This window comes from Borostomias antarcticus (genome assembly GCF_949987555.1).
Source record: "Borostomias antarcticus genome assembly, chromosome: 1".
Classification (NCBI taxonomy): Eukaryota; Metazoa; Chordata; class Actinopteri; order Stomiiformes; family Stomiidae; genus Borostomias; species Borostomias antarcticus.
The window spans coordinates 2,436,719-2,453,146 of NC_140234.1; the positions used below are offsets into that span (position 1 = coordinate 2,436,719).

The following is a 16,428-nucleotide window of genomic DNA, read 5'->3' on the forward strand; positions in this document are numbered from 1 at the left end:
CAGAGGTCATAGCTTCATATGAGAAAACTAGTGGTATTCCTCTCATGTTCCAGGGACTGCGGGTGGAAATGAGCTGTTTAGCTATAACCTTGTACAGTGCATCTCTCCCTATCCTATAGGGTAAATGTCTACTGTACCTTGTCCCTGTCTTAAAAATAAATAAAAATCAATCAATCAATCAATGTTACAGAAGAGGAACATATTTACAGGTGTTACTTTGGATAAACCACCCACATATTGAAATCTACACGGCTTTTCTCGCTTGGAAAAAATGAATTAGCCGTCGAGAGCCAAATATTACAACAGCTTTTAGCCTGCTTTAAAATCGCTGCTGGCTAGTGAGAAATTAATCATGTATAGCTGGAAGTAGGCCAATATGTCCCATTTGTATGCATACTGCCTGCAAGCTACATAGTGTACTTAGTAAGGGCAGCTGTAGTACGTACTAATAGTACAACACAGAAGTGCACCATTCGGAACGCAGCCCAGTAAAGGATCTCATTTTATTAATGACCAATACATCACACCCGTTAGTAAGTCCGGTGCATAACCTGCTTTAAACGTCCCTCTGTCGTGTGTGTGTGTGTGTGTGTGTGTGTGTGTGTGTGTGTGTGGGGCACAGGTTAGAATGACTCCAGCTCCCAAACACATGCCCATACCCATAGATTTTTACGGGCAAGAAAATTCGGATGAGAATGGATGAAACCACCTTTATTGCTTGTCCTTCTCAAACACAGGTAAGAATTGAAACTTCTTCACACACTTTCCCCTGTGGTCCAGTAACAGTATACAGTATGAGCTGCAGGTGCATAGGCATCAAACAGGGAGGACACGGGAGGAGATGAGGGGGAGGAGCGCCATGCTGCCCCCCCTGACGGGGGAGATGAGGGGGAGGAGCGCCATGCTGCCCCCCCTGACGGGGGAGATGAGGGGGAGGAGCGCCATGCTGCCCCCCCTGACGGGGGAGATGAGGGCCCTGCTGCCCCCCCTGACGGGGGAGATGAGGGAGAGACGCGCCGGGCTGCCCCCCCCCGACGGGGGAGACGAGGGAGAGACGCCTGGTTCACAGACGGTCACTTCTCCTCTTTATCTGGGCTACAGTAAAAATACCCTGGGGACGCTAATGGGGAAGTGGATTTGAACTTTATTCTTCTTGTGGTTCTAATGTATATATGTCCTGTGTGTGTGTGTGTGTGTGTGTGTGTGTGTGTGTGTGTGTGTGAGAAGAAGGCCATGGTGACATCACAGTGGATGACGAGGTCACATCCTCTGGACAGGGTTGATGCCCAGGATGTCGAAGCCTTTAGCCATGATGGAGGCCGTGGCGTCACACAGCAGCAACCGCCACATGTTGATCTTCACCACCTCACCTGGAGAGAGAGAGAGAGAGGGAGGGAGAGAGGGAGGGAGAGAGAGAGAGAGAGAGAGGGAGAGAGAGAGGGAGAGAGAGAGAGGGGGGGGGGAGAGAGAGGGAGAGAGGGAGGGAGAGAGAGAGAGAGAGAGAGAGAGGGAGGGAGAGGGAGAGAGAGAGAGAGAGGGAGGGGGAGAGAGAGAGGGAGGGAGGGAGGGAGGGAGAGAGAGAGAGAGAGAGAGGGAGAGAGAGGGGGCGAGAGGGAGAGAGAGGGGGAAAGAGAGAGGGAGGGAGGGGAAGGAGGGAGAGAGATGGAGGGGTTTCAGTAAAAGAACCAATAAAAGCAGGACCTCTAAACGGGACTGTATAACTCAACACCCCCCCACCCACACACACACACACTCTCTGTACATCTGTTATCTGTTATAGGGACAAACATTTTAAAGCCAACCTGTTCGCTTTATTCACGCAGCTGGCGGAGTTTATAACCCCCATAGTGTATTCAGCCTGTTATTTTGACTATCTTGGTTCTTGAAGTGGTGTTTTTATAGAGATCTTTAAACATTGGAGCCAACGGGCACTTCTGCATCCGTCCCATCAATTACCTCAGACTGACCAATATGGCCGCTGTGTGAATAAAGCGAATGACCACCTACATCATCATGACTGGAATCATGGTTCACACTCAGATTTCACTAAATTCACCTGTATTCCCAAGTGATGTCAGCAGAGACAAACTGTGTGTGTATAGAGGGGCACAGAGAAAGTCCAAACTGTGTGTGTATAGAGGGGCGTAGAGAAAGTCCAAACTGTGTGTGTATAGAGGGGCACAGAGAAAGTCCAAACTGTGTGTGTATAGAGGGGCGTAGAGAAAGTCCAAACTGTGTGTGTATAGAGGGGCGTAGAGAAAGTCCAAACTGTGTGTGTATAGAGGGGCACAGAGAAAGTCCAAACTGTGTGTGTATAGAGGGGCGTAGAGAAAGTCCAAACTGTGTGTGTATAGAGGGGCGTAGAGAAAGTCCAAACTGTGTGTGTATAGAGGGGCGTAGAGAAAGTCCAAACTGTGTGTGTATAGAGGGGCACAGAGAAAGTCCAAACTGTGTGTGTATAGAGGGGAGTAGAGAAAGTCCAAACTGTGTGTGTATAGAGGGGCACAGAGAAAGTCCAAACTGTGTGTGTATAGAGGGGCACAGAGAAAGTCCAAACTGTGTGTGTATAGAGGGGAGTAGAGAAAGTCCAAACTGTGTGTGTATAGAGGGGCACAGAGAAAGTCCAAACTCTGTGTGTATAGAGGGGCGTAGAGAAAGTCCAAACCTTGTGTGTATAGAGGGGCGTAGAGAAAGTCCAAACTGTGTGTGTATAGAGGGGCGTAGAGAAAGTCCAAACTGTGTGTGTATAGAGGGGCACAGAGAAAGTCCAAACTGTGTGTTTATAGAGGGGCACAAACTCCAGTCTATGTTCCAGGCTGTTGGTTCAAACTCCATCAACCTTCATTTATACAACGGTTAGTTCTGGTTCTTGATTCTGATTGGCTGGAAGCCGTGTTAAAATACTTTGTAACACACACCTGGGACCGCATATCATTCCATTTTCAGTATTAATGCGTCTCTCATTTGATCCGATGCGTTGTAGTTGTTGTTGTTGCTTGGCAACCCATTTGTTAGGGGAACTATTTTGATCGGCGGAATTGAGGGAATGATGCTTCGTTTTGAATAAATCTTAATATTTTACATTGCTGTGTGTTTATTTTACACTAATAGCTGTAGTTACCGTTGTATAAAAGCAATAAACCACTCGAGGCCGTGTGTTATAGTGATTTTATAACAGCTAGGGGGGTTTTACTCGTGCTTAACAACGCCCCCTAGCTGTTATAAAATCACTATAACACACGGCCTCTCGTGGTTTATTGCTTAAATTTAAATTGGAGGTCGAACAGTCTGCCACGCCCAACCCAAAAGCCAAGGTAAGAAGACAAAAAGGGAACCAAAGTGTGTTGGCTAAAATCCTCCACCACTAGTATTTACAGCAGCTGCCTGGGATAATTTAACACAGTTATGGAAAGTCATGCATCACGTCAGGATTTTATAGTTCTGTAATACACTTTAAGCACTTAATCCGCCGCTGTGGCTAATGTGGCCTATAACTCAGTTTGGTAGCCAGCAGTGTTAGCCTAGCCTTAGCTCTCTCTCTCTCCACTAGGCCAGTTAGCCCAGGATGCTACGCTTATAGCATGCTAATACACCGAGGTCTAAAAGCCTTGGGTGAATAGAAGTTGGCGTTAGCCCCAGAACTCTCTACAGTCTATCTATGCTAATAACTCCAGTATGGTGGCCTGGAGGGCCTCTCTCAGTTCACATCAGCCCAACTCAGGACGCTCCACAATAGCATGCTACCGCTAACTGACGTGTGGGGTTTTACTACTGGACTCTAAATGATAACAGATGTGAATAATAGGCTAGCGGAGATCTGTGGTTCCTCCATGTTTTTCCCAGCGGGCAGAGCAGCGTCAGACTAGCAGCTTCCTGAGTCTGAGGACCTGATGCTCGTCTGGCGTCCGTCTGGAGGTTGAATACACCAGAGGAACGGCCACCAGCCTCGCTATTAAGAAGGGTTCAGGGAGCGTTTATCTGACTCCATCTTGAATGGGCGAGACATGAGTGGGCCGAGCAGGAGGAGTGGGGAGGAGGAGGAGTGGGGAGGAGGAGGAGTGGGGAGCAGGAGGAGGAGGAGTGGGGAGCAGGAGGAGGAGTGGGGAGCAGGAGGAGGAGTGGGGAGCAGGAGGAGGAGGAGTGGGGAGCAGGGGAGGAGTGGGGAGCAGGAGGAGGAGGAGTGGGGAGCAGGAGGAGGAGTGGGGAGCAGGAGGAGGAGGAGTGGGGAGCAGGAGGAGGAGTGGGGAGCAGGAGGAGGAGTGGGGAGCAGCTGTTTGTCTGATGACCTGAGGAGGAACAGAGCCTCGAGATGCTGTCTGGGAAATGTAAACACTGGAGCATAAGAGTGCAGGAAGAGGAGAGAGAAGACTGAGGAGGGAGGAGAGAGGAGGAGCAGAACAGAGCAGAGGGAGGAGAGAGGAGGAGCAGAACAGAGCGGAGGGAGGAGAGAGGAGGAGGAGAACAGAGCGGAGGGAGGAGAGAGGAGGAGCAGAACAGAGGGGAGGGAGGAGGAGAACAGAGCGGAGGGAGGAGGAGAACAGAGCGGAGGGAGGAGGAGAAGAGAGCGGAGGGAGGAGGAGAACAGAGCGGAGGGAGGAGGAGAACAGAGCGGAGGGAGGAGGAGAACAGAGCAGAGGGAGGAGAGAGAAGGAGCAGAACAGAGCGGAGGGAGGAGAGAGAAGGAGCAGAACAGAGCGGAGGGAGGAGGAGAACAGAGCGGAGGGAGGAGAGAGAAGGAGCAGAACAGAGAGGAGGGAGGAGGAGAACAGAGCGGAGGGAGGAGGAGAACAGAGCGGAGGGAGGAGAGAGGAGGAGGAGAACAGAGCGGAGGGAGGAGCAGAACAGAGCAGAGGGAGGAGGAGAACAGAGCGGAGAGAGGAGGAGAACAGAGCGGAGGGAGGAGGAGAACAGAGCGGAGGGAGGAGGAGAACAGAGCGGAGGAAGGAGGAGAACAGAGCGGAGGGAGGAGGAGAACAGAGCGGAGGGAGGAGCAGAACAGAGCGGAGGGAGGAGGAGAACAGAGCGGAGGGAGGAGAGGAGGAGGAGAACAGAGCGGAGGGAGGAGGAGAACAGAGCGGAGAGAGGAGGAGAACAGAGCGGAGGGAGGAGGAGAACAGAGCGGAGGGAGGAGCAGAACAGAGCGGAGGGAGGAGGAGAACAGAGCGGAGGGAGGAGAGGAGGAGGAGAACAGAGCGGAGAGAGGAGGAGAACAGAGCGGAGGGAGGAGGAGAACAGAGCGGAGGGAGGAGCAGAACAGAGCGGAGGGAGGAGGAGAACAGAGCGGAGGGAGGAGGAGAACAGAGCGGAGGGAGGAGGAGAACAGAGCGGAGGGAGCAGGAGAACAGAGCGGAGGGAGGAGGAGAACAGAGCAGAGGGAGGAGGAGAACAGAGCAGAGGGAGGAGGAGAACAGAGCGGAGGGAGGAGAGAGCAGGAGCAGAACAGACCCCTCCCCCCTGCTGTGCTCCTGGCCTAATAAGCCCCAGCAGCTGCATGTACTTCCCACACAGAACAAATACCAAAACACAAAAGTGCTCCTAGATCAATCTAGTATTGACTACGATATCAGCTGGGAAAACTACATTTCCCACTAGACAGACTGAGCTCTAACGTCCACCAAAATGGTTTACTGTACATGTAGTGATACTGTACATGTAGTGACATCGAAAACAGTGCCTTGTTTTGACTGCTTCCCAACACAGAGCCTGATCACACACACTCTGATCACACACACTCTGATCACACACACTCTGATCACACACACTCTGATCACACACACTCTGATCACACACACTCTGAGCGTGCAGTCGAGGCAGACTATAATATAATAATATAGTATATATTAATGTAATAATAATGTATTATATATAATATATATAAGCCTAATATAGGCCCCGGGAAACACTGCATTCAAACAAGGGGGACTCTGGAGTAGATGGACGGTGTGAGGTAAATGCTGCATGTTTATTAAGAAAAACAGGCCACAGAAGTCCTTACCACCAGCTGCTCATGTAGTAATATACCTTCATTTCTTATTGTTCCTACGTGCTCTACGCCTTTTGGATATTTAGTTGTGTTGTGTAATACGACCACGTCACCGGCAACATTTAAAAAATATCTAACAAATATTTAATATATATATTTTTTTTTTAAATCTAACAGATCTAAAAAATTCCTCACTCCAACACTTGCTGAAAGCTGAGAAACTGCGCTTTCTAGTATTATAGGGAAAATCCAATTAATATTCAAAATGTTGTCACTTTATTTTCAGGGTTAAAAGGGTTAAATAAAAAAATGTGCGTGCGTGTGTTTGTGTGTGCATGTGTGCGCATGCGCGTGTGTGTGTGCGTCAAGGTTATAATAGTTTTGCTTTTTTTCATTAGTTTTTATATCGTTTTAACTTTTTGTTTTCAATTTCAGTTTAGTTTTGATTAGTTTTAAAGCAGGTTTGCTAATTTAGTTTAGTTTTTATTTTTTGAAAATGCTTAGTTTTAGTTTAGTTTTTATTAGTTTCAGTATTAGTTTTAGTTTTTTATTCTTCTGCGCTAGCCTCGTGAGACCATCCTGATCTTGTGAGCTCACGTTGTTTCACTCCGTGTGAAACAAACAATCTGGCGCACGTCAGGTCACTCCTGCGCCGGGACACAGCTAAAGAACATGGAGGATAGATTTCATATCCACCCAAAATACTAGGCTTATATATGAAATGAAAAAGACTTAAACTAAAGACATTTTCTCTATAACTATAGTTTATTTTAGTTAGTTTTGTAAACACACAATACAATTTTAGTTAGTTATCGTTTTTTTGTAAAGTCTAGTTTTTATTTTTATTTCAGTTAACTAAAATGTTTTTTCACACCTAGTTTTCGTTTTTTAGTTAGTTTTCGTTAACTATAATAACCTTGGTGTGCGTACCCGTCTGTGCGTGCGTGTGTGTGTGCGTGTGTGTGTGCGTACCGGTCTGCCGGTCCTTCTCCACGCAGTAGCAGCTGTCGTAGAACTCGGTGAAGGTGGTGGCGAGCTCGTACAGGTAGTCACACAGCGTGTGTGTGTGTGTGCATGCGTGTGTGTGTGCGTACCCGTCTGCCGGTCCTTCTCCACGCAGTAGCAGCTGTCGTAGAACTCGGTGAAGGTGGTGGCGAGCTTGTACAGGTAGTCACACAGCGTGTGTGTGTGTGTGTGTGTGTGTGTGTGTGTGTGTGTGTGTGTGCGTACCGGTCTGCCGGTCCTTCTCCACGCAGTAGCAGCTGTCGTAGAACTCTGTGAAGGTGGTGGCGAGCTCGTACAGGTAGTCACACAGCGTGTGTGTGTGCGTGTGTGTGTGTGTGTGTGTGTGTGTGCGTACCCGTCTGTCGGTCCTTCTCCACGCAGTAGCAGCTGTCGTAGAACTCTGTGAAGGTGGTGGCGAGCTCGTACAGGTAGTCACACAGCGTGTGTGTGTGCGTGTGTGTGTGCGCGTGTGTGTGTGCGTACCCGTCTGCCGGTCCTTCTCCACGCAGTAGCAGCTGTCGTAGAACTCGGTGAAGGTGGTGGCGAGCTCGTACAGGTAGTCACACAGCGTGTGTGTGTGTGTGTGTGTGTGTGTGTGTGTGTGTGTGTGTGTGTGTGTGTGCGTACCCGTCTGCCGGTCCTTCTCCACGCAGTAGCAGCTGTCGTAGAACTCGGTGAAGGTGGTGGCGAGCTCGTACAGGTAGTCACACAGCGTGTGCAGCAGCAGGTCGTCCAGGATCTTGGCGAGGATCTCGGGGAAGCGCAGGATGCACTTTCCCAGCTTCCACTCCTTCTCGTGCTCCAGGACCACCTCGCTGGTCTGCGCCGCCTTCCGAAGCTCCGCCTCCTCGATGTTCGCCAGGCGCGCGATGGACCTGAACACGCACACATGGGGACACCGATAGCACGGTATTAGCACACACACTTATACGGACACACACAGACACACAGGTCCATCCCGAAAATAATATTGTTCATGTTATTAATTTTCATAATTAATTATTAATTTCCATATTATTATTATGAAAATAATGTTCATTATTTTCCGTAATTTAATTCAAACAGTCTTTTTTGTTTTAATCTTTATGATTGTACAGTATGTTCAGCATGTTCATTTATACACTCAATACTTGGTGGGGGCTCCTTTTGCACAAATCACTGCATCAACGTGGAGCAACATGGAGGCAATCAGCCTTGAAATATTTCACTACATGTAATGAATCTATCATATATGAGTATAATAATGAACTTTCCACAATATTCTAATTTTCTGAGATAAACCTGTATATATATATACACACGCACACACACACACACGCACACACACACACACACACACACCCAAGCCGCCGGTCCTAATGGAGCGCTCATCTAGCTGAACTCCAGTGTTCTTGTCTGAAGGTCAGCTGATGATCTCCGCCTGTGGTTCCACACTAAAGGCTAGGCCGCACCCTGCTGTGCTGCACACGCACGCACGCACACACGCACGCACGCACAGGGGTAGATCACTGTCCCGGGCCCCTGGCCCCCAGGAGAGAGGGGACAGATCACTGTCCCCCAGGAGAGGGGGGTAGATCACTTTCCCCTAGGAGAGAGAGGGTAGATCACTGTCCCCCAGGAGAGAGGGGGGGTAGGTCACTGTCCCCCAGGAGAGGGGGGTAGATCACTTTCCCCTAGGAGAGAGAGGGTAGATCACTGTCCCCCAGGAGAGAGAGGGGGTAGATCACTGGCCCCCAGGAGAGAGGGGGGGTAGATCACTGTCCCCCAAAAGAGAGGGGGGGTAGATCACTGGCCCCCAGGAGAGAGGGGGTAGATCACTGTCCCCCAAAAGAGAGGGGGGGTAGATCACTGGCCCCCAGGAGAGAGAGGGGGTAGATCACTGTCCCCCAGGAGAGAGGGGGTAGATCACTGTCCCCCAGGAGAGAGGGGGGGTAGATCACTGGCCCCCAGGAGAGAGGGGGTAGATCACTGCCCCTGGCCCCCAGGAGAGAGAGGGGGTAGATCACTGTCCCCCAGGAGAGAGGGGGTAGATCACTGGCCCTCAGGAGAGAGGGGGTAGATCACTGTCCCCCAGGAGAGAGGGGGGGTAGATCACTGTCCCCCAGGAGAGAGGGGGGGTAGATCACTGGCCCCCAGGAGAGAGAGGGGGTAGATCACTGTCCCCCAGGAGAGAGGGGGCAGATCACTGGCCCCCAGGAGAGAGGGGGGGGGGGTAGATCACTGGCCCCCAGGAGAGAGGGGGGGTAGATCACTGTCCCCCAGGAGAGAGGGGGGGAGCCGCGCTCCCTGCAGCCCAGCGGAGGCTCACCGGATGCGGGTGAAGGCGTAGAGGAGGTAGGCAGCGGTGGAGGCTCACCGGATGCGGGTGAAGGCGTAGAGGAGGTAGGCAGCGGTGTTTCCCCGGTCGTCCAGCATCTTGTCGAAGGAGAAGATGTAGTCGTTGATGCGGTTGTGGGAGAGGTCAGCGTACTTGATGCAGCCGAACGCCACTGACCGCTGGGCCTTAGTCAGCTCGTCTGGGGTCAGCACCTGGACACGGACACACACACACACACACAAACACACACACACTTTAACAGTATTTAATGAGAGGCACGCACCAAACCCTCCCATTATTCCGAGGTCACACTACAGGATTTTAGCCGGATTTTCTGCTCGCCGAATAGTTTTCCCGAATCCCAGACAAGGCTCAGCGGAAACACGGCGCCCTCCTGTGACTCGGCGGAAATTCAGCGCCCTCCTGTGACTCGGCGGAAACACAGCGCCCTCCTGTGACTGAGAGGAAACACAGCGCCCTCCTGTGACTGAGGAAACACAGCGCCCTCCTGTGACTCAGAGGAAACACAGCGCCCTCCTGTGACTCGGAGGAAACACAGCGCCCTCCTGTGACTGAGAGAGGAAACACAGCGCCCTCCTGTGACTCAGAGGAAACACAGCGCCCTCCTGTGACTCAGAGAGGAAACACAGCGCCCTCCTGTGACTGAGAGGAAACACAGCGCCCTCCTGTGACTGAGAGGAAACACGGCGCCCTCCTGTGACTGAGAGGAAACACAGCGCCCTCCTGTGACTGAGAGGAAACACAGCGCCCTCCTGTGACTGAGAGGAAACACAGCGCCCTCCTGTGACTGAGAGGAAACACAGCGCCCTCCTGTGACTCAGAGGAAACACAGCGCCCTCCTGTGACTCAGAGGAAACACAGCGCCCTCCTGTGACTCAGAGGAAACACAGCGCCCTCCTGTGGCTGAGAGGAAACACAGCGCCCTCCTGTGACTCAGAGGAAACACAGCGCCCTCCTGTGACTCAGAGGAAACACAGCGCCCTCCTGTGACTCAGAGGAAACACAGCGCCCTCCTGTGGCTGAGAGGAAACACAGCGCCCTCCTGTGACTCAGAGGAAACACAGCGCCCTCCTGTGACTGGGAGGAGAAACACAGCGCCCTCCTGTGACTGAGGAAACACAGCGCCCTCCTGTGACTCAGAGGAAACACAGCGCCCTCCTGTGACTGAGAGGAAACACAGCGCCCTCCTGTGGCTCAGAGGAAACACAGCGCCCTCCTGTGACTGGGAGGAGAAACACAGCGCCCTCCTGTGACTGAGAGGAAACACAGCGCCCTCCTGTGGCTGAGAGGAGAAACACAGCATCCTCCTGTGACTGAGAGGAAACACAGCGCCCTCCTGTGACTGAGAGGAAACACAGCGCCCTCCTGTGGCTGAGAGGAGAAACACAGCGTCCTCCTGTGACAGAGGAAACACAGCGCCCTCCTGTGACTGAGAGGAAACACAGCGCCCTCCTGTGACAGAGGAAACACGGCGCCCTCCTGTGACTCAGAGAGGAAACACAGCGCCCTCCTGTGACTGAGAGAGGAAACACAGCGCCCTCCTGTGACTGAGGAAACACAGCGCCCTCCTGTGGCTCAGCGGAAACACAGCGCCCTCCTGTGACTGAGAGGAAACACAGCGCCCTCCTGTGACTGAGAGAGGAAACACAGCGCCCTCCTGTGGCTCAGAGGAAACACAGCGCCCTCCTGTGACTGAGAGGAAACACAGCGCCCTCCTGTGGCTGAGAGGAAACACAGCGCCCTCCTGTGACTCAGAGGAAACACAGCGCCCTCCTGTGACTGAGAGGAAACACAGCGCCCTCCTGTGGCTGAGAGGAAACACAGCGCCCTCCTGTGACTGAGAGGAAACACAGCGCCCTCCTGTGACTCAGAGGAAACACAGCGCCCTCCTGTGACTCAGAGGAAACACAGCGCCCTCCTGTGACTCAGAGGAAACACAGCGCCCTCCTGTGACTCAGAGGAAACACAGCGCCCTCCTGTGACTGAGAGAGGAAACACAGCGCCCTCCTGTGACTGAGAGGAAACACAGCGCCCTCCTGTGACTCAGAGGAAACACAGCGCCCTCCTGTGACTGAGAGGAAGCACAGCGCCCTCCTGTGACTGAGAGGAAACACAGCGCCCTCCTGTGACTCAGAGGAAACACAGCGCCCTCCTGTGACTCAGAGGAAACACAGCGCCCTCCTGTGACTCAGAGGAAACACAGCGCCCTCCTGTGACTCAGAGGAAACACAGCGCCCTCCTGTGGCTGAGAGGAAACACAGCGCCCTCCTGTGACTCAGAGGAAACACAGCGCCCTCCTGTGACTGAGAGGAGAAACACAGCGCCCTCCTGTGGCTGAGAGGAAACACAGCGCCCTCCTGTGACTCAGAGGAAACACAGCGCCCTCCTGTGACTGAGGAAACACAGCGCCCTCCTGTGGCTCAGAGGAAACACAGCGCCCTCCTGTGACTGAGAGGAAACACAGCGCCCTCCTGTGACTGAGAGAGGAAACACAGCGCCCTCCTGTGACTGAGAGGAAACACAGCGCCCTCCTGTGACTCAGAGGAAACACAGCGCCCTCCTGTGACTGAGAGAGGAAACACAGCGCCCTCCTGTGACTCAGAGAGGAAACACAGCGCCCTCCTGTGACTGAGAGAGGAAACACAGCGCCCTCCTGTGACTCAGAGAGGAAACACAGCGCCCTCCTGTGACTGAGAGAGGAAACACAGCGCCCTCCTGTGACTGAGAGAGGAAACACAGCGCCCTCCTGTGACTGAGAGGAAACACAGCGCCCTCCTGTGACTGAGAGAGGAAACACAGCGCCCTCCTGTGACTCAGAGGAAACACAGCGCCCTCCTGTGACTGAGAGGAAACACAGCGCCCTCCTGTGACTCAGAGAGGAAACACGGCGCCCTCCTGTGACTGAGGAAACACAGCGCCCTCCTGTGACTGAGAGGAAACACAGCGCCCTCCTGTGACTGAGAGAGGAAACACAGCGCCCTCCTGTGACAGAGGAAACACAGCGCCCTCCTGTGACTCAGAGGAAACACAGCGCCCTCCTGTGGCTCAGAGGAAACACAGCGCCCTCCTGTGACTCAGAGGAAACACAGCGCCCTCCTGTGGCTCAGAGGAAACACAGCGCCCTCCTGTGACTGAGAGAGGAAACACAGCGCCCTCCTGTGGCTCAGAGGAAACACAGCGCCCTCCTGTGACTGAGAGGAAACACAGCGCCCTCCTGTGACTGAGAGGAAACACAGCGCCCTCCTGTGACTGAGAGGAAACACGGCGCCCTCCTGTGACTCAGAGGAAACACGGCGCCCTCCTGTGACTCAGAGAGGAAACACAGCGCCCTCCTGTGACTGAGAGGAAACACAGCGCCCTCCTGTGACTGAGAGGAAACACAGCGCCCTCCTGTGGCTCAGAGGAAACACAGCGCCCTCCTGTGACTGAGAGGAAACACAGCGCCCTCCTGTGACTGAGAGAGGAAACACAGCGCCCTCCTGTGGCTGAGAGGAAACACAGCGCCCTCCTGTGGCTCAGAGGAAACACAGCGCCCTCCTGTGACTCAGAGGAAACACAGCGCCCTCCTGTGACTCAGAGGAAACACAGCGCCCTCCTGTGGCTGAGAGGAAACACAGCGCCCTCAGAGGAAACACAGCGCCCTCCTGTGACTCAGAGGAAACACAGCGCCCTCCTGTGACTGAGAGGAAACACAGCGCCCTCCTGTGACTCAGAGGAAACACAGCGCCCTCCTGTGGCTCAGAGGAAACACAGCGCCCTCCTGTGACTGAGAGGAAACACAGCGCCCTCCTGTGACTGAGAGGAAACACAGCGCCCTCCTGTGGCTCAGAGGAAACACAGCGCCCTCCTGTGACTCGGAGGAAACACGGCGCCCTCCTGTGACTCGGCGGAAACGCGGCGCCCTCCTGTGACTCAGAGAGGAAACACAGCGCCCTCCTGTGACTCAGAGGAAACACAGCGCCCTCCTGTGACTGAGAGGAAACACAGCGCCCTCCTGTGACTGAGAGGAAACACAGCGCCCTCCTGTGACTCAGAGGAAACACAGCGCCCTCCTGTGACTGAGAGAGGAAACACAGCGCCCTCCTGTGACTGAGAGGAAACACAGCGCCCTCCTGTGACTGAGAGGAAACACAGCGCCCTCCTGTGACTCAGAGGAAACACAGCGCCCTCCTGTGACTGAGAGAGGAAACACAGCGCCCTCCTGTGACTCAGAGGAAACACAGCGCCCTCCTGTGGCTGAGAGGAAACACAGCGCCCTCCTGTGACTGAGAGGAAACACAGCGCCCTCCTGTGACTGAGAGAGGAAACACAGCGCCCTCCTGTGACTGAGAGAGGAAACACAGCGCCCTCCTGTGACTCAGAGGAAACACAGCGCCCTCCTGTGACTCAGAGGAAACACAGCGCCCTCCTGTGACTCGGCGGAAACACTGCTCACACCCCGATCCAGAGAGCACTTCACAGTTATTTGTAACAATAACAAATCACAGCATGTCCTTTTCGTGCCACCGTAGGAGCAGGCAGCTATCTACGTTTTCATTTAAATACACCCCCCCCCCCCAGGAGCAGTTAACACTCCGGATCCTTCTGCGTCCAGAAACACTCGGCAATTGACCACTTTCAATTCGGTTTTATCAAATCTATTTTGATAAACGAGAGGGCTGGTAGAAGCCTCGCCAAATCAATCAACCACTTGAAATGCCTTAAAGGGGCAGTGTGCTATTTTGGACATTTAGTAGATATTTGTGGTCCGTCTACCATGAACCTGAAACACATAGACCATCATTTCACTGATCGTTCCAGTATTGAGCTAGCTGCGTTTTCCTGCAGGCTCTCACTGGGCTACAATGGAGGTCAATGGGGCATAATGTAAATGCATTGAAGAACTATGATCAATGTGCTTTTCTGAGACGGGAAGCACAGGGTGTAATCTGACCAGTCTGGGTATGCTCTCCTGTGAAATGGATCGCAATCCGAATATTTCTAGGTGTTTGGCATGACTCGCACATAGTTCTCTGTGGGAACAGTGAAAAAACAAGCGCCAGAGGAATGCTTATGTTCAAGCCAAGCCGAACATGTCAAAACCTTCAGATTGCGATTCATTTAAATGTCCAAAAATAGCACACTGCCCCTTTAAGGCATTTCAAGTTGTTGATTGATTTGGCGAGGCTACCACCAGCCCTCTCGTTTATCGTGGTACAAAATAGATTTGATAAAAACCGAATCGAAAGTGGTCAATTGCCGAGTGTTTCTGGACGCAGAAGGATCCGGAGTGTTTACTGCCCTCCCTTGCGGAGAGAAGGGGGGGGGGGGGGGGGGTATTTAAATGAGGCTGAGAGAAGGGGGGGGGCTATTTAAATGAGGCTGAGCGAGAGCAGGTGGCAGGGGTGGGCATGTGGCCAGGGCGCACTGTGCCAGGCGGGGAGAGGGACGTTCAGATGGGCGTTGGGGGGGGGGGGGGCAGACTGCTATGACTAAATACAACTCTCAGAACAGATCACAACTGGTTCTCATTCTCTCCCTCTCTATCTCTCTCCCTCCATCCCTCTCTCCCTGCCTCGTCCTCTCATCCTCCCTCCGTTTCTCTCCCTCTCTCCCTCTCTCTGCTCGCCAGTGTTAGTTAAATTGGTTACGCCCCAGGGAGAATCCAGATTATACGCCTCCTAACTTTTCAGCATAATTAAACGGAGCACGTGTAACTTTCAACATCCTTGACAATTCCAGTATACGCTTAACAGAGAGAAGATACAGCAGCCCAACCTGGCTCAGATAGTCCCCCTACACACCCCCCTTCCACGCCCCCCTCCAGGCCCACCCCACGTCCCCCCCACGCCCCCCTCTCTCTCCCCCAGCCAAGCCTCTAAACACATTAAGGGGATGGGAGATGGGGTTTGGGTTTGGTTTATTTGAATGTTTATAAAATACCCACACGTATGGCACCGTAAAAACAAAGGAGGATATAAAGGTGTAGAAGTGGAAGGCTTATTTCCTCGGTGGTCCTGGGAGGGTGTGTGTGTGTGTGTGTGTGTGTGTGTGTGTGTGTGTGTGTGTGTGTGTGTGTGTGTGTGTGTGTGTGTGTGTGTGTGTGTGTGTGTGGTAAGTAAGTAGTTAAGCCTAGTGACCCATAGGGCAGGAGCCTTTCTCCTGACTCCTTAGTAGGGCTGGGATAAATAATTATTTTGGTAATCGACTAATCTAACGATTATTTTTTCGATTAGTCACGATTAGTCATTTGTTCCGGTCTTGAATCTGTGCTTTCTGTAAGCACTGCTCCTCTTCTGGCCTCTAGCTAGAGTATTCCTTCAATTATTCACTTCATTGGTTATCTTATCTACCATCTACACCATCCATGAGTTATGTTTTTAACTTTTAACCATTAAATGCAATATAAATGATCCCTTTTTACTATTTTCAGTCATGATATTTATCATGATATTTATTGAAGCCTAATCATTTATTGTGCACTAAGATAACCTGTGCTACAATCTGCTTTTGTTTATTTGGACTAAAAATAGGGAAAGATACAAACAGAAAAATGTATTAAATATCTAAGGTATGCTAGAGTATTCCTTCTATAATTCACTGTGCTGCACTGTACTCTCCTACAATTACAATTACAGCTTATGTACATATTTAGTTATATAAAAACGACCACAAATCATCACTATGAATTATGTGAAGTGTCGCCCTGTAAATATTGCATAGCGATGCCTCGTCATTGTATGATAATTTCATATTACTGTACCAACGTTACTGTACATGGGAGTGGGTGGAATGGGCGTTAACGCAGCCCCCCTCCACGATTCCAAGTCAATCGTCAAAATTAGCAACCCAGTTTAAAACCGACACAACGCGGCTAGATTTGAAAAACCGGAATTGTTTAGAGGACACTTTGATACAAAGAAAGCTAAATTGTTATCACCAAACGTTGTCTGGTTGTATACATTTAGTTTTTGTGACGTTGTCGCCTCAGAGTGGGTGTTAACGTAGCCCCTTCCTAGCGTTCTCTAGGAGGAACCACGAGATGTTTGTTTTGCAAGCTTTATCATAGAATACACTTCACTAACGTAGCCTACATGGCTGTCTCCCGGCATTCAAACCAGAG

The 16,428-nt window shown here is 51.9% G+C and overlaps 1 protein-coding gene across 1 annotated transcript in view; it reads right to left on the bottom strand.

The window, feature by feature from the left end:
- Nucleotides 1–715: 715 nt before the first annotated feature.
- Nucleotides 716–16,428, bottom strand: part of rars1 (arginyl-tRNA synthetase 1) — a gene marked incomplete at its 5' end in the record, with an annotated part of 25,177 nt that continues 9,464 nt past the window's right edge. The window contains 3 exons of the mRNA XM_084446029.1: nucleotides 716–1,370; nucleotides 7,616–7,863; nucleotides 9,345–9,517. Of these exons, the coding sequence (XP_084302155.1) occupies nucleotides 1,261–1,370; nucleotides 7,616–7,863; nucleotides 9,345–9,517 (531 nt within the window). The 3' untranslated portion in view covers nucleotides 716–1,260. The remainder of the gene's footprint in view (nucleotides 1,371–7,615; nucleotides 7,864–9,344; nucleotides 9,518–16,428) is intronic.